Source organism: Myotis brandtii, unplaced genomic scaffold, assembly GCF_000412655.1.
Source record: "Myotis brandtii unplaced genomic scaffold, ASM41265v1 scaffold627, whole genome shotgun sequence".
NCBI classification, from domain to species: domain Eukaryota; kingdom Metazoa; phylum Chordata; class Mammalia; order Chiroptera; family Vespertilionidae; genus Myotis; species Myotis brandtii.
The window spans coordinates 1,076,122-1,103,938 of NW_005370397.1; the positions used below are offsets into that span (position 1 = coordinate 1,076,122).

The 27,817-nt window shown below is 48.1% G+C and overlaps 1 protein-coding gene across 1 annotated transcript in view; it reads right to left on the reverse strand.

Annotated features, from left to right (window-relative positions):
* Positions 1-27,817, reverse strand: part of SMYD3 (SET and MYND domain containing 3) — a 413,596-nt gene that overhangs the window by 107,267 nt on the left and 278,512 nt on the right. Inside the window, exons 5-6 of the mRNA XM_014528244.1 lie at positions 6,752-6,819; positions 4,812-5,034 (exon numbers count right to left, since the gene is read on the reverse strand). Of these exons, the coding sequence (XP_014383730.1) occupies positions 4,812-5,034; positions 6,752-6,819 (291 nt within the window). The remainder of the gene's footprint in view (positions 1-4,811; positions 5,035-6,751; positions 6,820-27,817) is intronic.

Below are 27,817 nucleotides of genomic sequence, written 5' to 3' on the forward strand. Positions count from 1 at the left end.
CGTGACCTGAAGCCAGGGCTGCCTCTGAGGTGCAAAGGCGAGTCAGGCGAGTGCCTCTCGCTCACAGAGAACGCTGTACCCCAGTTCCACATGACCACATCTAAGCAGCTTCAAAAGCAGCCTGTTAGCGAGGCCGGGGCAGCGCTCACCTGTCTTCCTCCCTCAGGCACAGGTCCTCGGTCTCCTCCAATGAGGTGAGGAGGTAGATGAGCTGATCTCTGCTCCCTCTCGGCTTCCCTCTAGGGCCCTAATTCTCAACCCAGCCCATGGCCCTCGGGCCTCAGCCCCGGCTTCAGATCAGACCAACGGCAGGGCTCACTGGGTGATTACGATGTGCCCAGTGCGAAGCCAACAAATCTGGGACTTGCCACGCCAGAGAATATGCTGACCCACCCACGACTTCACTACAAGGGCCGGAGCTCATGCGTGGTCGTGCCCGGCAGCGGCTGGGCAACAGGAGGCTAGTTATTTATTTCATTCAAGCCCAGGAAACAGACTCCTACAGCCTCCCTCACCATCCACCACGCACCACACACCACGCACCACCGACCACCCACCACCCACCATCCGGAACCGCCCGGACCCATTACCAGACTGTGCAGCGGCTTTCTACCCGGCTCCCTGCAGCCTCAGCCGCCCTTTTGCCTCTAAACTGCTTTGAGAGAGACCTTCCCAGTGCTCGCACCTGATCCGTCATTCATCCCCGGGAGATTTCCGATGGCCGCTCCCTGCCTCCGGGATAAAGGCACACAAGGGCTTTGCGGCTCACTGTCTGTCTGCCTTTCGGTCTTAGTGCTCCTCGTCCACCCGGAGTCGGTCACAATCAGGTGCACTGACTGACACACCGCGGACCCATGTGCACGATGCCCGCCCGTGAGCACCAGGCACCCCTGCCTCAGCCGCCAGGCCTTCTCCCCATCCGCTCAGAACTCTCGTCCTGCAGGCTGGGCTCCAAGGCGCCTCTCCGTGAAGGCTGCCCGCTCCCCGCCGTTCCTCCTTCGTGACATTGAAGTTCACAAACCCACGGTGTCAAAGCTGAAGGCCTCAAAGGCAGAAGCATCGTTACTCGTATTTGGGGAAATACGCAGCCAGGTTCCTAACTGGTAACGACACCTGAGTCGTTTCATCAGCCAAAGATGAAAACCTTTCCCAAGACTCCCTGGCGCAGTTTTAATGGAGGCTCTGCCACTGAAGGTGGGGCTCACTTAGCGGGAAGCATGTGTCAGACTTGCCTACGTCAGCAGACGGTTAATGGAACGGAACAGAATCACACTCAGCGGTGAATGCCACTGACCACGGCCTCCCGCGCCCGCAGCTCTCATGGGAAGTGCAGTGACATCCCCAGCGAGTGACCGCAGGAGGCACTGGCTGGACACCGAATGCAGTGCTTCCCTGGAAACGTCCAGGCAAAGGGAACCCTTCCCAGGAATCCCAGCTTCCCATGAGGTGCAGCTGTGGGTACTTGTGGCCACATTAAAGGGAGACTGTTGTTGTTTCTGGAATGACACTGCCACAGTTGTACACTGTTATGCTAATACTGGCTCTGAACTGAAAAATGACCACCCCCGACTCCCCGGCCAGCAGGCCACCGCTGCCTCACCTGGAGGACTGCAGCATCCTGACCCTTGTTCTCACAACCGCGCCCACACAGACAATGTCATCATGCAGCTGCTTTGCCCGCCCCTTCAGTGACGCTCCATCCCTGTCCCCTCCCTCCCGCAGACCTTCACTGAGGGCCTCCTGTCCACCAGGCACCGTCAGGGAAACGTCAGGTGCACCGAGCTCCTCGGCAAGGCTGCCCTGGGTTCCCCGGCTTGGGCCCCGCATGTTCCCTCGTCTGCTGGGCACAGCTGCACGCTCCAGCCCACCGACCTGGCCTGCTTCCTGCTCCTGAGCTCGCCGTTCGGTCGCGGGCCTGCGTGTCTGTCTAGAACACCTTCCCCGGCTTCGCCAACTTTAACTCTATGGAGCCTTAAGGGGCCAGGACTCTCTGCTCCGGAAGCCTTCCTTGACCACGCCCCGCCCCTGCCCCTCACACCACCTAGTGCCCTGCTCTGAACTTCCAGAAAGCCCTGTGCACATTGACACGACTGACCTTCACATGTTCTACCCCGGTTTTCTGTTCTGCGTCCGTGTCCTCAATTGTGCCTTGACGTGCTGAAGGCGAGACTGGGCCCTACTCATCCTCGTGGTCCCGATGCCACCTGGGCGCCGTGGCCCGTAGGCATGCAGGGGTTCTGCTAAATGACTCAGCACAGAAGCAAAGCTGACTGGGTGAGGAACCAGGGTCCTAACCCCAGCACTTACATTGAACCTGACGTTAGGGACACTAACTCGCTCAACTCCTGCCAAGCACAGTTCTCTCCATCACTGGGCTCCTGGGAATGCTGGCAGCCGATGACATTGTTGGCAACAGTGATAACCTCCCCAAACAGGAAGTCCCATGACGGTGGCCTGGCCTGTCCATCTTTCTTCCCTAATGCACGTTCTAGAAGACTGTCCGACAATAATATGTGTTTCATAACCTGGCAAACCCTGAAGAGGCAGCCATCAGCCATCCAGCTTGTGAGCCTTAAACAAAACAAACTCACAACACAGCCACCTCAGCATCACAGTGAAAGTCTTTAAATAGAAAAGTGTTCACTTAGGTGCTGCTTAACGGGAAATGACCCCAAGTGGCCAAAGGTGGGTTTCCGTGGAGAGAAACAAAGGGTGAGAAGCCTCCACGGTGACTTCCGGGCACCTTTCCAGCTCCTGTCTGGCTTAAACGTTCCCTCTCACACTGGGACGGCTGGCTCCCGTGTCACTTTCTTTCCAGGGCCCGGCCGCCCGCGGGTGCTGGTAGTTTCAAACCGGAGGCGGGGTCTGTTCACCTCAGGCTGTGCCTGTAGGACGCCTCACCCGTCACCCAGCAGGTCCAGGCCGGGAGCGTCCATGCCACAGACACGGTGCCTCCTCCCTCACGGGGCCTCAGGCTGGTACTCACATCCCCATAGCACATAGGAAACTGGGCAGGCCCTGGTGAGCAAGAAAGCTGCAATGCAGAGTTGATGCTGAAATTACCAAATTTTCTAAATTTACTTGTTACCCAATTTAACGACAGCAAATATTTGCACAATGAAAAGAAATGACTCCTCACCAAGCCCGGCATGCCTTGCCTCACGGTTCTCCTTCTCCCCTGCCTCTGCCCAGGGGTCAGCTTTAATGTGCAGGAGGCATTCGGGGGTGGGGTGGCCTCAGGCATAACTGAGCGGACACCAGCCTCCTTCAGTGATGCACAGTCCTGCACAGTCCACAGGGGTCCCCTGGATGCCCACCGGGCCCCCGGGAGAAGCACAAGCTTGTCCAGGGAGGGCTGAGGGGAGACCCTCGCCCTGTGGAGAAGCTGCTTGGACAAGTACCGCGGGGAGAACATCCGCACCTGCAGGGCCCGATGCCGGCAGAGCCGCCTTGTGTGGGGCGAGAGGAAGGGGTGGTGCTTGTCTCTCCAGAGATGGAAGGAGAAGGGCATGAAACAGTAAAATAAACACCAAAAGACGAGGTGTGTTTGCAACTAAGTGAAAACCAACCAAGGAGAATGCCTGGCAAGCAAGCCTAGAAAACAAGATGTCAGAAAACGTCTCTGTTGTTTCTGAAAATGTCGATCATTTCTAACCTTGATAAGCAAACAGAATTTTGTTTAAAATTTAGTAAAACACCACCATCGTCAGCATCAGCACCATAATCATGATTATCAAGGACAGCCGCCATCCCTCAGAACTAAACTAAGTTGCTGACAATGGACAGGTTCCCTTTCTCAGCCGCCTTGAAGGCGTGTCCGGCCCCAGAAACAAATCTCAGCCCCCCACCCCCACCTCCCCACCCCTCTTATTGCTGACAGAGCTCCCGAGGGCCTGGTGCTGAAGACGGGAAACTCACAAATGCCTTTGTAAGCGGCAGCTTATTCAGCGGAAGATCAGTTGGGGGGGAGTCTTATCGGGCCAAATCCTTGTCTACATCAAATACTTGGGTTTTACTGGCTGAGTGCTGTATAGATGCAGTAAAATCTTATGACCACTCTGTCTTCCTTGCCATAAACATCCACTTTAGCAGCTGGGAGGGGAGAAGAGACTGGGTTCTCCGCAGCGTCCGTATCCGTAACCCAGAGTTCAGGTGGCAGCTGCGCAAGCCCAGTGCCGGCGCGGGCAGCAGCCGGGAGCAGCCCATCCCAGACCCTGGCTTCTGAGCGGTTCCTCATCCGCAGGAGCTGCCTGGCCGGCCACACAGGGGAGGGTCAAGGCCAGGCCGCTGCCGGAGGTCACGGCCCTGCTTCCCTTCGCATCTTTGCCTGAACAATCACCAGACAGGCCGATAGGTTTGTAAAGGCCCAATGACAACCTAAAAGATTACAGCTGATCTGCTTTCTTAATACAAGTGAAAGGGAGTCACCATGGAGATGTGAGGAGTGGCCCTGAGATAAGCAAGCCCGGGGGGCTCATGCCATGGAAGGATGAGGACCAGCTGCAGAAACGTGAGAGGCACGAACTGTCGTGTGTGCAGGACACACACACTGTCGCGCATGTGAAAGGGAGTCACCGTGGAGATGTGAGGAGTGGCCCTGAGATAAGCAAGCCCTGGGGGCTCATGCCATGGAAGGATGAGAACCAGCTGCAGAAACGTGAGGCATGAACTGTCGTGTGTGCAGGACACACACACTGTCGCGCACACACCTCTCACACACATACACTAGGGACCATCACCATCCAGGAAAACGGCGACTAAAAGTCAGCCGGGCTATAACCTGGAGAGTAACGATGGGGAAGTCGGCCGGCTGAGGCGGCGTGTTTTCTCCTGGGCAGGACAACGAGAAGCTGTCCCTTGGGCTCCAGTGTCAGGGAAGGACCAGGCTGGGAGGGGCTTGGGGGAAAGGAGTGAGAACCAGGGCTCCTTACCTCCTCTCCGGCCTGGATGTCTCGGACAGCGCGTAGTAGGAGGTGGGGCCCGTTGAACACGATCGAACAGTTGGGGTCACAGCTGTGATTGAGCAAAGACATACTGGAGGAAAGAAGAAGAAAAAAGGGGAGACCATCACAGCTCAGCAGAGTCCAACATCTACATGCAATGAATACAATTCACTTGGGGGAGGGGCGCAGGCGAGGCTCAGGGCCCAGGAGGGAGCCTCGGGGGCGCTCACAGCAAGGCCTCTAGCCACTGCCTCGTCACTGAAATCTCCCCGGGATGGAGGCTAAGTGGGGAAGTTTGTTAATAAACACGTTTTCTGAGTCCTCTTTGGGGGTGGGTGGGGGTGGGGAGGAAGTGGTTGTCTCATTAGGTGCCAGGCAGTGAGACAGCCCGATATAAAGACGGAGAAGACAGCCGTGCAAGCACATCCCCCCCGAGACAGGTAATGGGACGCGGCCGTGTCCCTGCGGCCAGCACAGCTGACCTTCCCACGGGACCTCGTCTGTTCAGCCTGGGAGGAGCGGCCACCTCGGCTGGGGCGCCGCAGCTACCAGAGTAATAGACCTTCCTCCTCAGCAGACGCTGCGGTTGCCTTGCTAACTGGACCCGGTGCACCCTGGGCCTGGCCAGTGATTTCATCTCCCTGCAGGTGGCGTTTTTTACCACCCGGGGAAGGGACTGGATTGAAGCTGCCTCCATATCTGACAACACTTAGAACACCTGCACGTGAGCCTTCACATGTAGAAAGCACTTTCTGAGCAGCTGAGCATGTTTATCAAGTTTGATCACATGATCGTTCTTACGAGGGGCACTCACAGGTAAAGAAACGACACGTGGAAGTGAGGTGACTGCCCCAGGACTCAGCTAGTGAGTGGGACTGGACTTGAGCCAGGCGTCTGACCTCAGAGCACCTGGCTGCACCCCTCTGCTCTCCAAGGCCAGCGCCAATGGCCCTGCGGTCCGACACTTGTGAGATGTAAGAGAAGAGGCGGGATTCTCAGGTTCACAATTAATTACAAAGTGACGAGGTTTGTATTTGGACCCTCATGGCATGAAACTAGGAGTGACGGAGAGTGTGTGATGGACAGGCTAGTGGCTCAGTGATAAAGGCCACCTCAGTGACGGCCAGCGTCCGGCCTCCTGGGGCCTGGGCTCGAGTGAACTGAGCCAAAGGACGGAATGAACAGGTGGTACAGCCGGGGGCCTGGTGAAATGACCCAGTGTTTCGGCCAGGAGGCTGGGGAGCGGGAGGGGACTAACCAACCTCATCCTGACGGGGTATTGTCACCCACCGCCCCACCTTCTAACCCAAGTTCCCGGGAAAGGAATTCAGGTCTGCGGGCTGCCTCTTGGCTAACACCACGGTGACTGTCAACCTTCTGTCACCCATGGCACACATAAACTGATTACTAATATTCTGCGGTGCACCAAAGAATATATCTGTTGCCAATCTGACAAAAAAAAGGTATAATTTTGATTCAGCCACACTAGACAGCTATGGTTGTGTAAGCTGTTGCCATTTTTTAATCTGAGAATCTAAGGGAAAAGAGGTCAGTGCCCTTGACTAGCCAGGTATTGCATGTTTGAAAAATCCTTGAGGCCCACGGTTGAAAATCACTGCCACAGCATATAACGTGGGGTTATAAAGTTGTTTTCTTTAAACTTAACATTTTCCGTTTTCTTGTAAATTACCATCAGGTTTTAAGCCTGGCTCTCCAACAACCTGCTGCAATAGCCTTTCTACTGCCCCCCAAAGGCTGGGTCCCGGGGTGGGGATTAAAGTTGCTTCTCCCGGAGTGAAATGCCATACCTGGGGTACAGGCCCACGCCGACTTCCTGCATCTCCGCGTTGCAGATGGTGAAGGAATTGCAGATCAACTGCAGAAACAAGGGGGACAGTCGGGTTAGCAGAGTCACCCAAGAAACTTCACAGGCAAGAGAACGAACATCTCAAAATAAAACGCGGCGCCTTTGACTGGCAGCTTTGGCGAGGTCCGAGCCAAACCCGGATGCTCTTTCATCTGCAAAAGAACATACCTGGGCAGCACGTAAGAGCATATCGGTGGGTAAGGACAGACATACCAACATCCTGTAAAAAGCCAGGCGTCAGCCAGCACCGGGCCTGGGGTTTCCGTGTGCCCTCTCCCGTCAAGTTACATATGTTTTCTTAAGTTGATTTCAGAGGCCACGGCCAGACATGGCACAGCCGGTGGTTCCTGGGGGTCAACACCAGAAGCGGATGCCCTGGACAAGGTCGGACCGCCCAGGGCCACAGCTCCTGGCGCCCACAGCGGACAGCAGCCCCGAACCAGAACATGGGCCGCTGCACCCTGTCTTCCTTGCATTCGCCAAAGGGAATTACTTAGGAAGCTTGTGTACAAATTAAAAAATTACAGAAGGCTGAAAGGCACAGGGGCTTTGAGAGCTGGGAGGAAGGCCTCGGTCCTCTTAAATTCGAAAAGGCCTCGCCGACATGCGAGGGAGACTGGGCCAGCGCCACTGGGCTTGGAGGGCGCAGTCAGGGCTGGAGGCAGGTTCCTGTGAAAGGACGCAAAGTCTAAGAAAGCTCGAGTCCTGAGACTCTCCCTCTGCTCGGAAGAGCTTTTTATGAAATCCAGCGCAAGCTACACAATTTGGCATTTTTCCTCCAAAAGTCTGACAACGCTGCAGTTTCTAATCGGGAACTAAACTGGTGTACATACACATATTTTAAACACACTCTGGCTAAACTGCTTTAAAGGCATCTGTTTCACATTAAGTTGAAACAGTGTACTGCCTATACTTTTTTATGTATAAAATGGATGGTAAAAATATAGAACAAAAAAAAAATCCTGTGTTTTCTTTTTGAAACTTTAAACTTTTAAAAATGGGTATGATCTTTTTGGGGGGTGGGATATGAATACTTTTTTTTTTGTCTTGTTAATCCTCACCCGAGGACATTTTTTTCCATTGATTTTTAGCGAAACCGGCCAGGGCTAATACATATTTTAAAAGTGTAATCAGGAATCTAACTGAAGCAACCCACCAATGAAAAACCAGATCAAAGAGATCTAATTTGCAAACTTTCAAATCAAATGAAAATTGAATTTTTTTCTGAACTGTGAAGCAAATTCAAGGTTTTTACAAAATAGGTCTATTCTGATGGAATTTTTTTTTTAAGGGCTATCATGTTAACTTAGCTGTCTCTTCCTCCAGGAACTTCACCTGATCCCCAGACGTAGCTGACTTTAAAAAAAAAATTATCTTTCTTGTTGAAAGTATTACAGGTGCCCCTCCTTCCAGGCCCTCACCTTTTAGAGCATGTATAACACTGGACCATTACCCACCCGTTTCCTGGACACCATACACAACTAGACTGTGAAATGCCCAGAAGGCAATGCTAGCGTTTCACTGACCACTGTTCCCGGGTCTCCCACTGTGCCTGGCACATGCAAGTGACCAGCACACATTTGTTCTGATAGATGGATGGTTGCATGGGTGTGACCCTCAATATGCCCAGGGGGTCATTATCCTGAACAGGATGAGAACAGAAACAGAACACAGGCACTGTGAGGGGAAGGGGACGCAGTTCTGTGCCACGAGGAGGAGAAGTTCATCTTCCATCTCTCCTGTCCTTGGGCACCAAGTCTCTGTATGTCCTGCTCATACCACTGCGCATCCTTTCTCTCCATTCTAGGTCAACTTTTTCACCTTCTTTTCCGTCAGTTCAGTGGGTGAGATGGCAATTTTATCCACCGGAAGAACACACGGACTAGTTTGATTCTCTGCTTAAAATTCCCAGAGCCTCACACATTGGGCACAAAATAAATATTTGCACATGAATAAATGAATGAATGAATAATGATAGCCCCCATGTTTCTCTCCTTCCCTACCATTTCTCTTGCATCTTTCCCTTTTGTTCCTCACTTTCTTTCCTCTTTTTCTTTCCCTATTTTCATTATTATCAACTTGCCACCCTCATCCCTCATTCTGCCCCACTCCACAATATGAGTGGGACATTTTAGTTTTATTTCACAAATCCTAGACAAGTTCCTCATTTGTATTATTCTGAGAGGAATTATGTGCTAGCGTTCCTGTGCTAGTGAATAAAAATTTTAATTTATCTACTCTCCCTTCCATTAAAACATCGGTTCCAGGGAGCACTATCTGAATTAAGGACACTGTACGGGGAATCTTTGTGACAGATGTAGCTGAAGCAATGCAGGCATGAGGGCGCTCTCGGGGTTTTCTCTTTTAAATGAGAGGACAGGTAGACAAGTCTGTATGTGCTCAGGTGAAAACGTGAAAATAATTGCTCTTTATACCAAGAAATAAAATAATGGAAACACAGCCCAGAAATAAAAGTTTGAACATTTTTTCAAGCTACTGTCTTTGTATAAACAATTTTCCTAGAAAATTGCATAAGTTAAAGTTAATAAATGAATTTAGGAAAGTATATAAATGGGATCACAGTAGCCCTCAGTCCTTGGTTTTGCTTTTCAAGGTTTTGGTTACCCATGGTCCACTGTAATCCAAAAATACTAAATGAGAAATTCCAGAAATCGACAATTCACATTTTAAATCTCGCACCTTCCTGCTCCATCCCGCTCCGTCTGCCCAGGCCCTGAATCACTTCTTTGTCCAGCATCTCCACGCTGCATGTACACCCGCCCAGTGGTCACCTAATAGCTGCCTTGGTGATCAGATGGACTGTCAGGTGTCTCAGGCCACATTCAAGTCGCCCTTATTTCACTACTCATGGCCCCAAAGCGAAAGGAGTGAGGCTGGCAATTCGGATATGCCATAAAGTGCTTCTTTCAAGGAAAAAGGTGAAAGTTCTCAACTTACTAAGAAAAGAAAAAAATTGGATGTTGTGGTTGCTAAGACCTACAGTAAGACCGATTCTTCTAGCCATTAAATTGTGAAAAGGCTAAAGAAATGCGTGCTAGCTTTGCTATCGCAACTCAAACCGCAAAAATTGTGGCCACAGTGTGTGACAATTCTTAGTTAAGATGGAAAAGGCATTAAACTTTACAATAGGCATGTTTGTGTAGGGAAAACAAAACCTAGTATAACAGGACTCAGTACTGACCCTGGTTTCAGGCATCTACTGGAGGTCTTGGAACCTACCAAGGGGGCTATTGTCTATAATAATAAAAGCGTAATAAGCTAATTAGACCGGACAGCAGAACCACTTTCTGGATGTCATTCCGGATGTCCTTTTGGACTAAGCTGCGGCAGCGGGGGCTGAGGCAGAGGCGGTTAGGGGAGATCAGGTAGGCAGGCAGAGTGGTTAGGGGTGATCAGGCAGGCAGGCGAGTGGTTAGGGGCAATGAGGCAGGCAAATGAGCAGTTAGGGGCGATCAGGAAGGCAGACAAGTAGTTAGGGGTGATCGGGCAAGCAGGAGAGCGGTTAGGAATGATTAGGCAGGCAGAGTGGTTAGGGGTGATCAGGCAGGCAGGTGAGTGGTTAGGAGCCAGCAGTCCCAGATTGTGAGAGGGATTTCCCACAGGGCTTGGGCCTAACCGGCAGTCAGACATCCCCCGAGGGATCCCGGATTGCAAGCCAGGCTGAGGGACCCCTTCTCCCTCTCCCCCTGCACAAATTTTGTGCACCGGGCCTCTAGTATTTAAATAAAAAAGCAATTCTTTCTGAAAAGTAAGCTTGAGTGTTACCTTTAAAATATTTCCCCTGCCAGGATATTAAAAAGTCATGTTTACTCTTCAAAATTTTTCCTTCGAGATCATCAAAAGCCTTTGTAACTCTACAGTCTCTCTAGATGATAAAAACCTAGTAAGCTAGTATAAGGCCACTGAGCCTCTGTATTTTGTGAAAACAACTAAAGTGAAATTTAAAATATTCTATGAACAAATTCTTTCATCATTTGGTTCAGATTCGAGGTCCAGAAGCTGAGGCTTGGGTTCTGAGGTTAAAATTCTCCTGTAATAATTAATATCAACACTCAAGGGGGATATTTCAGAGACTTGTTTTATATTGGTGTTTAAATTTCACATGCTCCTCTAATTTCCTGAACCAGAAGCCTTTTGTTGTAGCAGTAAACAGGAAGATCACCTCCCCCATTACCTTGAATGGCAAAGCTAAGCAGCCCTCAGAACACTTACAGCCCGTTCAGAACAGGGTGAGTGGACACCCACAGAACACCGTCCCCTCCAGCCCCTCCCCCAGTCACTGGTGTTTACAAAGAGCCTGCTCTGTGACCATGTGGCTTTAGCTGGCTTCTAGCCTACTTCAAAGATTGCTTTGTATTTCAAATATATATATAAATTTTAAACCATAAAGAAGGGAACTCAGTTTCTGAACATAAACATAAAGTTTCCTCAAAGACTACCTGCATCTCTACTTAAAGCATAAGTAGAGGGACTGTCCCGGACACAGAACCTTGGACATGTAGCTTATGAACTAGAGGGACTGAATGTAGATTTTCAAAAGGGAATGTGCTACGTTTAGGCTCATTAAGCTCTGTGTATAGAAGGAAAGAACGTAGGGAGGGTTGGCAGGTATGAAAACCAAAAGGAGAGGTTTTCATTCAAAACTAGAGGCCTGATGCACAAAATTCGTGCAACAGTAGGCCTTCGTAGCCACGGCAGCTGCCTGGATCCTTCCCTCACAGCCGCGGTGGCTGCCTGGATCCCAGGGCTGCAGCCCTGGCTTCATCTGGAAGGACGTCTGGTCTAATTAGCATATTATGCTTTTATTATTATGGATAACTTCCCCTCCCCTGACTCCCAGAACTCATCACTCTCTAACTTGACGAGCACAGTGAGCATTTCAGTCAGGGTCTGTCATTCTCCTCTTCTGGAGTACGACACTGTATTTAACACAGAATCGTTTCCCCAGCACCTTCTCATAAACCTTAAGAGATTCCAAATCTTACCTCCTGGTCTCTCCCGTGAGCATGGCACATACTCATCCACCTTCTATGACTCGAGTTGGGCCTGCCCTAACCTCCGCCCTCCTCTGCTCACTCATTTACTGTCTTCCCCGGCCCTAGACAAAGGTTTTGCAATCTCCGACCCAAGAAACAACGGGAGGATGGGAGCTCAGGACTGAAGAGGCAGCATTTCCCAAAGGACAACCCACCAATCCCAGGATTCGCTCCAGTGTTTCTAGAAGAGTCACAGCAGCAAGGGTGGCTATGGCACCTTTCAATTTTTAAAAAATCAATAGCTAAAGCAATTCCTATAACACGTTCTCCTTCTACCAGGAGTGGCAGGAGTGTCTCTGTGGGCACGTGAGCGGCCTGAGGAGGTGGGCAGCTGACGGAGCTCCCCTCCCAGACCCCGGGGTCTGACGTAGACTTCCCAGTGTGGCTCAGATGCTATTTCTTTTGCAAACCGAATGGGCCACTGGTTAAAGGCAGTAAGCAAGGATGTGGGAAAATAAGGTTAAGGAGGAACATAAAAATGATAATTCTCTAACTCTGACTCAAGATGCTGCATATAATGACTTTTATGTGGTTGAAATTCTTGCCTCACACCTCAAAATGTCTCTGGTAATTAGAAAATGTTAGAAAGTGAACACATGATGGGTATATAGTCTTATTTTTAGCAGATGGCATGAAACTGTAAGTCTCCATTGTATTATTTGGATGTGCTTGCACCTCGCCACCGAGAATCAGAAGGCGGAAATCATGACATCTGGGCTGGCCTGTTGCTTAGAGAGCAAACGGTGAGAATGGTAAACATCAGGTCACGAGAGCCATTGCTCTGAGGCCCAAACCAGAATATTCATTTACAAATCATGCTTTAATTTAAGTCAAACTAAACCATGTACACAACTTGTTAAATGGGAACATTTAAAATCTCTATCTTATACTATTATTTAAGATTTTGCAAATGTCCTTTATGATACAAACTAAGTAAAAAATGAAGTATTCTTCCGTAAGAAGACTTCTTTATTTTTATTGTCCCATTAGCAACATACTTGGGAATGCGTCCTCTAGACACTGGCACCCCCACCCATATGTCTGTTTCTAGCGTGCCTGTCATAATTCATGCTGTGGTCACAGACAGGGCACACCATTCATGCAGAATGCTCACCGATGACCTGCCAAAGCTCAATCAATATCAGGGCCAACTTCATGAGTCAGGGAAGAGGCATCATAAAAACGTGTTTCTTGTTTAAATCCTTCCCAAGGTCAAACGCCCAAATGTTAGCCAAGGAGGATTCACAGAATGGAGCCCTATGAGGTAACAGGATTGGGTTCTACAAGCCACCCCTGTGTCCATTTCTCTAAGGGCTCTGCCCTCGGCTGAGTTTATATCTTAAACAATCTTCCTTGATAATAGGAAGCAAAACAGGAACGATAGTGGCAAATCCGCCCACTGTTCTCTCCCCGAGGACACAGCCTGCCATTCCACCTCCTGACAAGTCACCTATGAAAAGGGGGCTCACTGGCCGTGCCTGTCCATCAGGGCCCATTATTGCTTCCCTCCCACTCCCAAGACTCAGAGCCCTGGGATATTCCTACATAATTCCTTACAGGATCTGGCCTAGGTCTCCATAGCTCTTCCTGAGTCTTTAATTTCATCGAGCCATGCTCCTATTCAAACAGTTTATCATCGCAAGGAACTTAACTGTACCCCACAGGTCACACTTAGAGGTTCTTTCGTTCAGCTTGACTCTCCAAAAGTGTTCTCTTAGGTCAGTGGTCGGCAAACTGCGGCTCGCGAGCCACATGCGGCTCTTTGGCCCCTTGAGTGTGGCTCTTCCTAAGCCTTAGGAGTACCCTAATTAAGTTAATAACAATGTACCTACCTATATAGTTTTAAGTTTAAAAAATTTGGCTCTCGCCCTAACCGGTTTGGCTCAGTGGATAGAGCATCTGCCTGTGGACTCAGGGGTCATTATGCAGCAAAAAACAACAAAAAGAAAAGCTCTCGTAATGGTCTTCTCTCTCCCTCCTTTCCCTGTCCCCTCTCCATTCCTCCTACAGCCGACTCTCATCCAGTGCCCCACACAAACCAGGCTCCGGAGCAAGACAAGTGTGAGGTGAGAACCCGCCCTCAATGACTGAGACCAGCAGGCGAGAGCGGCATCAGCCACGACACCCCACGTGAACCCAACTGGGGCCGAGGGTCCAGCTCAGCGGGGGCAGTCAGGGCAGCCCAGGAGGGGGGATGCCAGTGGGGTACCTGGAGTCTGGAACCCCAAGTTTAAGTCACACTTCTCGTTCCTTATGTGACATCGTGGGAAAATACCCACCTAATCATAGATCCTAAAAATGTGCGTCCTTAGGCTGAAGAAAACCAGCACAGACTTAACACCTAAACGCACCACTTTGCCTTCCAAGGGTTGAAGGTGGCGACATCACAAAACTGAACACAGAGTGAGAAGGACAGACACAGGGTTTGGCCACGGCCTGTGGAACGAAACACCCGTCACATGTCTTCCTCGGTTTGAAGGAAGACTTGCAAACCTCAAAAATGCGCCCTGTCCTCAGTCCGCATGGCTGGAAGAGGAGAGGAGGGAGAAAGAGGGCAGCGTTAAAGACGAAAATACCGCAATGCAATTGTTTTCTCCCAACAAACAGAAAGGAGGCCCAGGAAGGGCCCCTGCGGTGGTGTGAACCCGAGGAGCCACCTGGGGGGTGAGGGGGGCTGGGCTGCTGGGAGCCCACCTGCCCGCAGAGCTCTCCCCGCCACGCACTGGGGCCACACCACACACCCACTGTCTCCCCGCAGAGCCCAGCCCTCCCTGAATCCCGAAGGTCCTGCAGGGAGGGGCCTCCATGTCTAAGGAGCCCCATTTGAAGTGCTTCTCATACATGCTCTTGTCCGGGCCTCCCGCCCCCCACAAGGGCGCTGGCAGTCCCATGGGGCATTTTCAGGACGAGGACAGGAAGGCTGGAGAAATCAGTACTCGATTCCTCGACGACATGTTCACCTGCCCCTCCACCTCCTCCCCCAACCCTCCCCATCAACGGCATTTGGTTTGTCAAAATAACCAAGAACGTTTGGTCCTGAAGGAATGAGACCCAGGACAGACTGGAAGATGGGGCGGGGGCGGGGACGGGGGGGGCAGAGTGTCAAGTGAAAGGCAAGGTCAGGAACACAGCGATGTGCTCCGGGCCTTCAGAAACAGAGTCGTTCACTCGTTTATTGAGGGTCTATTACAAGCATGTCAAACGCATGCCTCGTTTATTGGCCCATGTTAGCCTTTGAGTTTGACATGCTTGGTCTACTATATACCAGGCACAGTGCTAGCACTAGGAAAGAAGGAGGGAAAACGGACTCATCATTTTGCCTAGTGATCTAAGTGAGATAAGAAAGTAAAAAATGTCATGTTTCTCTCTAATTCTGACAAATTTTAGCCAAAGATGATTTTCATGACTATCAGCCGGATTTCTCTAAGTCGCTGTCAGGATCCAGGCTGCGAGAGTGCGGGCTGCGCTCTCATCTGTCGGGTCAGCTGAGAGACGCACCTGACAGTGAATCAGCCACTCAACGGCGTTTATCATGATGCACACATACTCTCCAGATTGAGGACATTTTCCCATTGATTTCCAGAGAGAGTGGAAGGGAGGAAGGGGAGAGACAGAGAGAGAAAGGATGTGACAGATACATCGATTGGATGCATCCTGCATGTGCCCTCACCTGGGCTGCGGATCAAGCCTGCAAGCGAGGTACGAGCCCTTGACCGGAATCGAACCCGGACCCTTCAGTTCACAGGCTGACACACTATCCACGGAGCCAAACCGGCTAGGGCCAGATATCTTTTTAAAACTATTTTTCATGACTATAGATGCGTCCTAACAATTAAAAGTCAGATATGCTCCCTCCCTCCTTTGCACTGTTCTTTATAATGATCACTCTCAATGCCTCCACCCACAGGAAGCATCGGAGCCCCCTAATTTGTGAAACTCAACAGTCACCCTACTGCTCGCTATCACAGTCGTCTTCCTTCCTGTGGGTTACACACAGGTTTAATTAGTTATTTGTAATAAAAAGTAAAATTCCAAACGATTCTCTTTGCCTCCAGTCTTATTTTGCTCATCCTCTGTCCTCATTCCCCTCAACATCTAAATGCAAAACAGAACATACTCGCTGAAGGAACCAGGTTTTGATAATTACAGCAGCACAGCTGAATTTGCACATGTGAGGTTTCCAACTTTAAATTCAGGAACAATGAACAGCATAACGGTTCAAATAAGAATGAATCTGCTGTTTCTGAAAGAAATAATTGTATGTTATCAGTTTCAGTAAAAGAAATGTTGGTTTCAAAGAGAATAACACAGAACTACGCCTAAGTAAAGATTATTACTGCAAAGTCTAGTTGAAGGGGAAAAATAAACGAAAGCATTGTCGATAACAGATATGTCCAAAACACTGACAACAAGGATCACGCTGGGAAACGGAGCAAAAATGAACTAGAAGGAAACAAGGCATAAAAAGAAGGGGATTAAGGGAACAATGAGTTGACAACAAAAACGTTACAAAGTCCCACAGGAAAGAGAAGTTTGAGAATTACTGAATGTCAATATGTATTTGGATTGCTGTGAAGAAAATAAAAGATTGAACAGAATTTTTAAAAAGACATAATTGTTTTAGATGGCTTTCTGGTGATAATTCGGCCCACTGAGTCAGAAAGACCATCTTCAGAAGCCAATGAATGAGGAGGCAGCGGGCGGGTGAGCGGGAGAGCATGGGTAATGGGCACCATTGGCACTGCTGTCCTAACAAACCAGCTGGAGAAGACTGTGATGCCAGCTCCTAGATGCGCTGTTGCTGATCGATGAAAGGTGCCCCTCTCACCCTTGCCAGCTGACATGCACTACCATGTTCTAAGCACAGTGCGGACAGACCAGCTCTCACTAAGCTACAGGCAGACACCACCCGGGACATACACCCCAGCAGAGCTGTGCACACGCCTCCTAGACACCAAGCCTGAACCCCCAAAGGCCCTCAATGCACAGAGTGTGTCCCCACAAAAAGCCTTTCGATGCCTCCGCCCCCTGGACTCGCGCAGGGTGGGTGCACACCTGCATGCCACATCAAAGCCAAGGCCAGCACCTCCAGCTTCAGGAAGGCTCTGCATTCCTAACAGAAAGCAGTTAGAGCTGGAGCAGGTAGCAATTAGAGGCTGAGCGGGAGGCCCTAAGAATCTGAAACAAAGGACCCTGGTAGGCATGTAATCACGAAATCCCCAAACATCCCAGAAAGTGATAAACACCTCTGGGCAAAGTGTTGTTATTTCCTCAAAGAGGTTTTCAAGCCAGTTAGACAACTTCCATCACAACATAAACTATCATCAGCGCATCAGGAAAAAGGAACGAAGATGAGATTTTCCTTTCTTCTCCCATAATGAAACTGACCACATAGGGAAACCAGCCTTCACATTGATATATGGACTCCAACTACACAACGTCTTTAAATTAACTAAAACATTTTTCAGGATGTTACTCTAAGGAGAGAAGGTGCAGAAAGCAAATCTCAAAAGAAGTAGCTTACAAGTAGGATTCAGTTTTTAAAAATGAACAGCAGCAGTAACAAAACTACTGCTCATACTTCGCAGGGCATGTTCACTGGTTAGTTTTCGCCTGTTCTTCATGGTGCTACCACCAAGGAAGCCTGGAGCTCAACACCAAGATGAAAATGTGTTTAGTAATTGTCCTTACTAAAGCACAACAGAACTGCAGATTTTCAACAATGATTTTGCTTGAAATAAAGAATTTTCTCTTTACCTCTTTTTGAACACAATAATCCTCTGTATCCTGAAGAATTAAAAACAAAATCGCTAATAGATGCAATATTTTGGGTGAAAAGACACTAACACGTAGTACCTTTACATATTAACTCAGTGATGTCATTAAATCACAGGTAAGTCGTCAACATCCTAATCAATCAACACTGTAATTAGAAAAAGTATATTCACCCTTAGTCTTTACATAATTTGCGCCGGGATAAATGTTTGTAGTGGTCAAATGTTGCTCATCTTTCCCAGAGAAGTGTTCTAAAGATGCTAGCCAAAATGCAGTTGGCAACTCCTTTACTAAGTTGCTTTCTATGTGGCAATAATAAATCAAGGGTGTATATCAAGATGAGACAGATACAGGAGTCCATGTTGAACCCCAGCAAAAGGTAAGCTGAGGCAAGTGGCAGATCATTCCAAATTCAAGTAGCAATCAGGCCATAACTCCGTCACCTCTCACGTTCATCCCTTTTCCCCATTTCCACCACTGTCACCTGTGATAGACCTTCAGGATCTCATTTGAGACTTTCAAAGGTAAGTTCTCCTGCTACCCTCCCCCAACTTTTTCCAATCAACCCTTTAAATTTCCACAAGAGAAAGGCGAGCTCTACCCAGTGGTTGCTAAAGACACAATTCTTTCCCCTGATATTCAAGTGTCTAAACTCACCCCACCTTTCCAGTGCACCAAGCAGGCACTGTATGTTTCAATTGCTCTGGTTTCTGTCATTCTTGTATCATGTCCTGGATTCATGTGGTTTTTATTCACTACATATGACATGGCTTACTCATGTGAAATGTACAGAACAGGGACATCTATAGCGTCAGAAAGTGGATTAGTGGCCACTTGGGGCTGGGAGGCCTTTTTCTTTTTTAGAGCACTTTAATTTTTTCCTTCACCATGTATCTCCTCTATGCCCTCTTCTACCTCCACTCATCCCCCTTGGACTCACGGTTTTATATCTTTGTCCATAGTGCTTCCTCTTCAAAAGTACTTGGATCACTATGCATGTTGCTCACAATTTTATTCATTCTTCAAGATCCAGCTATCACGCCACCTCCTTTGAAAAGCTGTTCCATTAATCTTATTTCCATGTGCTCTCCAGCACTTATGCCTCCATAATACTGCCTCTCACCACTCTCTCCTTGGAATTACAGCTAATGATGTGAAAACCAATTTCCACTGTTAGACTAACTGCCGACATCATCGAGTCACATCTCTTCAGCTCTCAGTGACTCTTAACTTGTTTATAGGTCATTTCTTTTTCAAAAAAGTGTAAGTTCCTTGAGGTCATGATCCATCGCTCCCTTTTAAAACCACTTTACATAAGGAATTAAACATAAACATACCTAATGTAAATGTATTACACAGTAATATTCATAATGTATGTCAAGATTCCATTTACCTCCACCCGCTGAGTACCCAGAAACCATCTGTACCTTCGAGGATTAGGCGAAAGCACAATACACCGCGTGCTCCCGCCATCACCCTCCCTCTCCATCTGCCAGCGGTGAGCTCTACCTTAATTTTGTGTTTCTTATTCCCTTGTTTTTATACGAGTCTTATCCCATATGCATGTACTCCTAAACAGCATATTGTTTAGTCTTGTGTGCTTTTGGTTTCTTATAAATGGAATCAAACTATTTACTATTTTGCAAATTGCTCGTGTTTATTTTTGTCTTCTGGCTCGACATTCTGTTCCTAAGAGTCACATATGTTGATGCATGTAGCTCCACTGCACTCATTCCCACCACCTGAGAGAACCTCTTGCAAATGAGCCCCGGGAGGCACAGAGGAGAATGTGTCCGTACAGCATTGCCGTCAATGCAAACAACTGCGAATGACCCCAATGCTCATTGTCACTAGGTTCTGTGCTTGCACCTACTAATGTACCTGACACGTAGTAGGCCCTCCATCAATATTTTTAAATTAGGTAAATGAACAAGGAAAAACTGTAACTGACCCACCACTGCCTCCTCCCCTGAGCCCAGCACACACACAGATGCTCAGCAAACATCTGAGACATTTATCCGCCGACCCATTCAGCCCCAGGGCCAGCAGCGGACAGATACTCAGATACACTGGCAGCTCAGGTCATCGGAGTTGAGACAAGAGAGAGAACAAAGTGGAAACTGATGTGGGGCCACTGCTAGGCAGGCAGAGTGTTATGTTGGATGGTATTCACTCCGCCTGCTTACTTCTGAGTCCCTCCAACCCACAGGGGTTCACAAGCAGCCATACTCTCTCCCCGTACCCCTCCCCACTTCACCCATCCTCCTCCTCTATCTTTTCTTTGCTGCTCCCCCTCTTCCAGATATGAGTGTGCTCTGGGAGGCCTGGAAGGCTTCACAGATGGTGGTAAGAACTGACATTCTGATTCCCTTCTCTGCCTCCCCATCTCGGGCTCAGCCAATGATAACATTCTGTTGAGCGATGCTTTGCATCTCACTATGTCGCCACCTGAACACTGCGCGTCCACTCTAAGGCAGTACAGCCGCCTGCTTATTGCCTTTTTAACATAGTCGATGTCAGCTCTTCAGCAGAACCAGCCCCTAGAAAACTGATCCCCATCCTGGCATGCCATTCGTCTCTTTCTCATTTTACTGAAACAGGAAGGAGTCCTCAAGATAACTCTGTGAGTGAAGATGCAGGGAAGACAAATTACCCCAAACCAAATGAGTATGTGTTTATCGCAGGGCTAGCCAATTACTTTCAAAGGAACTGGTGGAGAAAATAATGAAAAAGAACTAAATTCAAAGGCAAAGAAAAGGCTGTCAACTACACACAAGTTTTTCCATGAAATTGAGTATTATTCACAAAAGTTTGTCTCCCTTTGACTTAACCTCATTGTTTTAGCATGGTCATAATTTAGACCAAACTATTTAAACCCCTCAAATAAAAGGGGGTGGGGGAGAAGGAAGAAAAGAAGGAAGAAAGGAGGTAAGGAGAGAGGGAAGGAAGGACCGATAGAAGAAAGAAGGGGAGGAAGGAAAGAAGCCATTATTCTGACACAATAGACATAATAGATATACAAATAAAGCCTACATATCACTTTTTTGTTCATTCCTGTTTCCACAATTACATCTCCCCCCTCTCCCTTTCCCATTGCTCCACTAGACTCACTCCCTCTCCTGTATTTCTCTTGGTAAATATTCTCGGAAGGGATCCAGGAGTGGCCGGGCCTCTCTGCCTAGCTCCACCAGTCCTCTGGACACGCCTTTTCCTGTCTAAGTTGAGCTGCCATCTCACTGCAAAGACTCCACCTCTCTGTTACGTTCTGGGCCTTTCCTGGGGGCTATGTTCCCTCCATGTGCTTTACCTACCACACCAGGTGGCCTCTCAAAGGCTCACCACTCTCCGTCTAAGAAAGGCTTCCTGTTAGCTTTCCCAGCGTTTCTATGTTCCTATACAACAGACACCTCAAGTCCTCTGCGTGTCCGTCTCGAACCAACACTTTATTCTCTATCCGATGGCTCCCTTCTCTAAACAACAGTGTGCACAAGAAAAGAAATGAGTAAAATCGACACATCTGAGTGCACCGGACAGGATAACTTTTGAAAAAGTTAAAACAAATGAATGCAGGTAAAATCTGAGTCCAACGGGAAATTGGTATAGACTTAGGAAATGCAACCAGACTCACTGTGGTGGACACGGTGCTCACGGATTCAACACTTGCATATCTGATCATGCTTGATGCCAAAGGCAGATGATATGCAATCAGATGTAATTTTATTGAGAAGACATTGGAATCCTCCGTGCTGTAAGGATGGTGTCCACAGGAAAAGGTCCATTAAGAAATGGCTGTGATTCACAGGCTTTGTTATTCTTGGCTCTTTGCAATGAGGGCAGAAACTTGGGTCAAGTAGCAAAATATGTTTTTCTCCTTGAAAATGATCCTGACATGAAAACCAACTAATAGTGTTGGTGACAGAAGTGAATCAGTCTAAAGAATAGCCAGAAATTTGCTTCATCAATTAATTTAATCCTGAATTTATAGAAGCATTACAAATCTGGATTACTTGGCTTTTTAAACTATATTTTACATTTTTCAGAGCGAGAGGGAAAGGGGTAATTATATGTTATATGGCATGTTTACATTTGGAAATGTGTAACTGTCTTGGGAGATACCCCTAACAATGCCAAAGACCCTCCTGTGTGGTATTTAGTTCTTTAAAATGGCAAAATAAAAAATATATACACTGTCCCCCTCCAAAATCAACTCAGTCTGTTGAAATTCTATCAGATATCTTTGAAAATCACTGAGGGAAAGCAGAATAATATAAGGTTGAAATGTCTGTAAGTATCTATCTATCTATCTATATATATAAAAGCTTAATATGCAAAATGTCCCCTTAATATGTAAAGTGTCCCCCCACCAGGAGACCAGCAGTTCGATCGCTTGCTATGATGTGTGCTGACCACCAGGGGGCGGCGTGGAATGAAGGAAGGCCCTGGCTGGCAGCCAGAAGGCCCCGATCAGCCCTGATTGCAGGCCAGGCCTAGGGACCCTACTCGTGCACAAATTTCAGGCACCGGACCTCTAGTCTGAAAATAATTGAAGATAATCACAAAACAGGGTTCATCGCCTCCTGAGTCGCTCAGGCACTAAGCAATGATGCTTCTCTCATTACCCTCTCCGCAGAGCTGTACATCTCATTCTGCTGATGACACCACCGAGTCAACCCTCATCTAGAAAACTACTTTCAACCAGACAATTTTCTTAAGTTTCCCACTTTCCCCACATTCGCTGGCTAAGAGAAGCTATCTGGGTTGTCACTTCAATTTTAAAGGAAATGAGCCTTTAGACAATGCAGTTTATATCATCAGCATTTTAGACCTAAATTTCCTTCTCACCCTCTCACTGGACAGTATCATCTTGCATAAGACACAAAATTAGACACACACATGCCTGTAGACAGGCGTTCAAGATGGCGAAGGAAGGACACGTGAACACGTCTCTAATGAGCTCCCACACTGGCCCCTCAAACACAGGCACCATCCTTCTCTCCTACCTGTATTTCTGGGAGAGTTTATGTCCGTAATGGAAACTTTCAATGCTGCCATATAATTCCAATGTCTCCCCTCCAGCTCTGAACAGTGCCCGGATGTTAGGAGGCATGGCCCACTGCAGGGTTCTCACACTGTGCTCTCAGGAACCCTGGGAGCCAAGGAGAGAGGGGGTATCATTGGGAGAGGTCCCGTGTCTCCTAAACCCACTGTCCTATAATAATACTTATGAGAATGTTAGCTCCACAAAAGCAAGGATTTCTGATTTGTTCACAGATATAACCCCCGGCTTAAAACAGGGCATAGAGTAGGTAAGGTGCTTAGTAAAAACTGACTGAATGGCCAAACAGAAGGACGGATGAACTGTATGTTTACGATGGCTCGGGGCTGCTCTGGCTGACCTCCCCAGCAGCCTCCTGGGGGTGGGACAATGCTTATCCTCACTTTGCAGAGGATGCCACCGAGCAGCTGGCTTCTGAGTCTCCCTCCTGAACACCGCGTCCCAGGACACAGCCTCCCGTCCCACACGGCCAGCAGCTCCTTCTCACCTGCTCTACATGTGAGACTGCCCGGCACTTGACTAAGGAGGTGTTGCTGGGAGAGGAAGAATGTGGCTGAAAGCCACTGACTCCATGGTGAGACCCAGCTAACAAATCTCACCTCTTGCTCCGTGTTTACCACTGGCCTTGGTACCTTCAGCAAGTGGCTTACTTTCTCCCTGCTTCCGGGTCTTCACCTCACTTTACCACTAATCTTGCAAGGTTACTGTAGACGGGAAATGGTTGGAGAACCTGATGCTGTCGGAACGAGGGGCAGGGCCCGGTGATCACTCCGCTTCGAAAGCGCCGTGCCTGTGACTGCAGCCCTTGTGCAGGGCTGGCCACATGTTATTTCATTCCTGAACAGCCTTTGCGATGGAACAAGCCATATGGCCTCCAGTTCAGCTGCCAGGCAGCCCGGCCAAGCTCCTATCAACATGTCAAGCAGATGAGGTGGAGGGAAGGGGAAGCAGAGCCTGCACGTGGGTTGTGCTGAGCAGTGAAGAGAAAACAGGGACACAAAATCTCGGGCCAAGGTTTGACCTCAACAGCTGCAAAACCCATCATCCCTGCGCTTCACTGTTGCTCGAAACATCCATAGAGGAGAAATCACACCAGCCCTTAATACATGATAATGCCTCTCCTGGGCTTACCAGTGGTATAATATTTTAAATATGTGACAAACCCAAAAGCTACGGTTTCAGATCTTGTCAGAAATTGGGATTTTACTTGAAGCATGAAAGAGCTGAGGGGAGTTTCTCCAGTAAGAGCTGAGGGCCCCCTTTGTGAGGCCTGAGGGACCGAGAAACCCAGATCGCCATGGCTGCTGCTGGCATCGTGTTCAGGAAAATGAAAATGTCCAAAGCCCTGTCTTAAAAACAGGATTAGACTCCTGGCTGCCAGGCCAACATGTCAGGAGTTTAGAAGTGGCCACTCCATCCTTCCAACCACTAAGAAGCTGGACACATTAGAAAAGCAACAGTTCTTCTTAGACCCATCCGAGAAGTGAGGTCACAGAGCAGACGGTGCCGAGGCCCAGAGAGGAACACACAGAATCACAACCCAGGCAGCAGACCCCACGAGCTGACTCTTCACTGGGAAGCAGTGCCGGGTGCCGGGGGAGGAAACCTCAACTGCAATTGATGCGTCGTTGGAGACTCCGTGTGCACAAGTCTGAGAGTTAAAAATTCCAGGGGACCCGGTCATAGAGACCCCATACTCTGTGAGCTTTACCTCCAAGAGCTCTACCAGACCCTCGCAGTCAATACAGAGAAAGATCCTCTGTGCTTCTAACAGGAACCATTTCAAAAAATGCCCCAGAACTCTCTTCTTCATCACAAGGCCGGGCCCAGGAGAAAGCATTCCACCAGAGCCGGCCCTGCTGGGTTGCAGCAGAGCCTATCTGGCCCGAGGGAAGGGAGATGCCCGGCCCAGCCCCCCTCAGCCATCCTGTCCCCCCGGAGGGGGAATGGACTGAGCGCAGTGAAGGCAGCAGCCAGGGCACCTGCTCCCCAGAAGCCTGAGCCTCCTGGTGGGACTACAGGCCTCCAGCCCTCAGACCTCACCGCTGTGTCATCAAAAGCCTCTTCACAGCAGTTCCTTCCCCACGACACCATGCTCACCTTTCCACACAACACGACAAGGCAGACTAACAGGCAAGAGACAGTTTGAACAGACTGAACAAAACCAATGAGAGTCAGACATGGCAGCAATGTTGGAATTATCCGACAAGGGATTTAAAAATACCAATTAATATACTAAGGGCTTTAATAAAAAAAATAGACAACACAAGGAACAGATGTGTAATGTAAGGCGAGAGATAAAAAGTTTAAGAAAGACTCAAACAGGAATGATACAGACGAAAAGGCAATGTAACAGAATTGAAGAATGCCTTTGATGCCTCATTAGCAGACTTGGCATAAATAAGGAAAGAAAAATTACCTGACCCCGAGGATATGACAACTGAAACTTCCAAGATGGAAAAACAAAAAGAAAAAAAGAGTTTTAAAAAAAACAGAACAGAATATCCAAGAACTTTGGGATAACTATAAAAGGTGTATCATACGTGTAATTGGAATATCAGGGGGAAATGAATGAGGGAAAGAAGCAGAAACAATATTTGAAGGAATAATGACTGAGAATTTCCCCAAAATTAGTATCAGACACAAACTACAGCTCTAGGGAACTCAGAGAACATTAAGCAGGAGAAACGCCCAAAAGAGCCCTCCACCACCAAAAACTATAGCTAGAAATATCAGATATGAATTTCAGAAAATCAAAGATAAAATAAGAATCTTGAACAAAGCCAGGGGAGTGGGGGAACATTACCTATAGAGCAAGGATGAGAATTACATCCACCTTCTCCTCACAGACCACGAGAACAAGAAGAAAGAGAGAAAACACTGTAAATGTTGAAGGAGAAAGTACCAATCTAGAACTCTGTACCCTGTGAAACTGCTCTTCAGAAGTGAAAGAGAAATAATTTTTTTTTTCACAAAAAAAAATTACAGGGGGGGTAAAGAAATCTGTGCCTCAAAAAAATGCTTATCCTTCCATGGTATTCTAGGACTATATTATCTGTATCATTATAGCTTTTCATGTCTTGCACTGTCTAGGAATATACACATTTCAAATATGACTGAATGTTTCTGAAAGTCTTTTCTGTCTGGTTTTCATATTATGAGCAAGTTATTAGATACAATGAAATGCCTGATACACGTCACACGAGGTACAGCATTTTTTTGAGGCACAGATTTCTTTTTAAAGTCCAGTTTGTTGCCAGGAGACTTGTTAAAATAAGTTCCTCAGAGGAAAGGGAAATGATATAAGTCAGAAACTTGTATCAACATGAAGAATGAACATCAGAGAAGGAACAAGTGAAGATAAAAGAAAAACTGTATTTTTCTTATTTTATTTCATCTAACAAACAAAAGTTTCTTCAAAATAAAAATAGCAACAATTTATAAAATAATAAATGCTTATATATAAGTGAAATGAATGAGCAATTATACAATGAGCAGGATGGAGAAATTAGAATTATTATGTTACTATAAAGTACTCACACTACCAATGAAGTGGTATAGAACTATTTGAAAGTGGACTTGAATCAGTTGTCAGTGTATATTGCAAAGTCTAGGGTACCCACACAAAAAAAAGAGTTTAAAAAAGTGTAATTAATATGCTAAGGAAATGGAATCATATGAAATGCAGCTTTATCAATAACTGCCCAAACCTGGAAGTAACCAAGATGCCCTCAGTAGGCGGATGGATCCATGAGCTGTGGTGCACCCAGACAAGTATTCAGTGCTAAACACAGATGAGCTACATCAAGCCGTGAACAGACATGGTGGAAGCTTACGTGCATATTCTCTACTCCGTGAAGAGGCCAATGGGGAAGGCTACCTTCTGCATGACTCCAGCAATCGAACATTCTAGCCAAGGCAAAATGATGGAGACAGTACAACCTCGGTGATTGCGAGGGGTGAGCAGGGAGGGAAGGCTGACTAGGCAGAGCACGGGGGATGCTCAGCCAGTGAAACTACTCTGTACGATGCAGATGGTGGACACGTGTCATCGTACATCTGTCCAAACCCACAGAACGCACACAGCCAACAGGGGACCCTGGCGATGTGTCAGTGCAGGTTCGCTGACGTAACAAATGGACGACTGTGGTGCGGATGTCTGTTCTGAGGGATGCTGTGCTCTGTGGGGACGAGGTATGTGGGAACTCTCGGTGCTTTCCATACAATTGTGCTGTGAACCTAAAACTGCTCTAGAAAAATAAAGTTTATTAATTTTAAACAAAGATGATTTTCAGGAGCATGTTAAACCAAACTTTGATAACCACTTTTCTCCTGTCTTCTTCATCACAATTATTTTTCTGCATTATTTGGCTATTTCTAGCATGAAAATAACATATAAATGTTAAATCAAGTGTGAAAAACAGAGGGAAAAAAAAGAGAAATAAATCACGAAGAGTTCTCCAACAGGAATTAAAATTATAATGTACTAGAGGCCTGGTGCACGAAATTTGTGCACTGGGGGGGGGTCCCCTCAGCCCGGCCTGCGCCCTCTCGCAGTTCAGGAGTCCCCAGGGGATGTTCAACTGATGGCTTAGTCCTGCTCCCCATGTGGAGTGGGCCCAAGCCGGCAGTCAGACATCCTTAGCACTGTCGCCGCTGTGCTCACCAGCCATGAGCCCAGCTTCTGGCTGAGTGACGCTCACCCTACCCTGCGGGAGCACACTGACCACTAGGGGGCAGCTCCTGTGTTGAGCGTCTGTCCCCTGGTGGTCCGGCGTTTGATCGATTTTCATATTAGCCTTTTATTATATAGGATTTCCCTCCAGCATTTTTTCGAGGCACAGATTTCTTTTTAAAGTCCATGCTAATCAATAGTATAAACCTGGCTGGTAAAGATCTGGCCCTTGGAGAGACAGAGTTTCAGAAAATCTTGTGCCCCTTTCCCTCCCCACCCTCAACCTCTGCTGTGCCTGAGGTCGGGGGCCTCGCTCCAGAACCCGCAACTGAAGAGGAGGGAGCACCACCTGGTTGTAGGGCATGGAGGGGAGGATCCTGCGCAGTCTTTCAGACACTCCTCTCTTTCAAGCTCCCCACATCAACCCATCCCCCTCGGTACCTG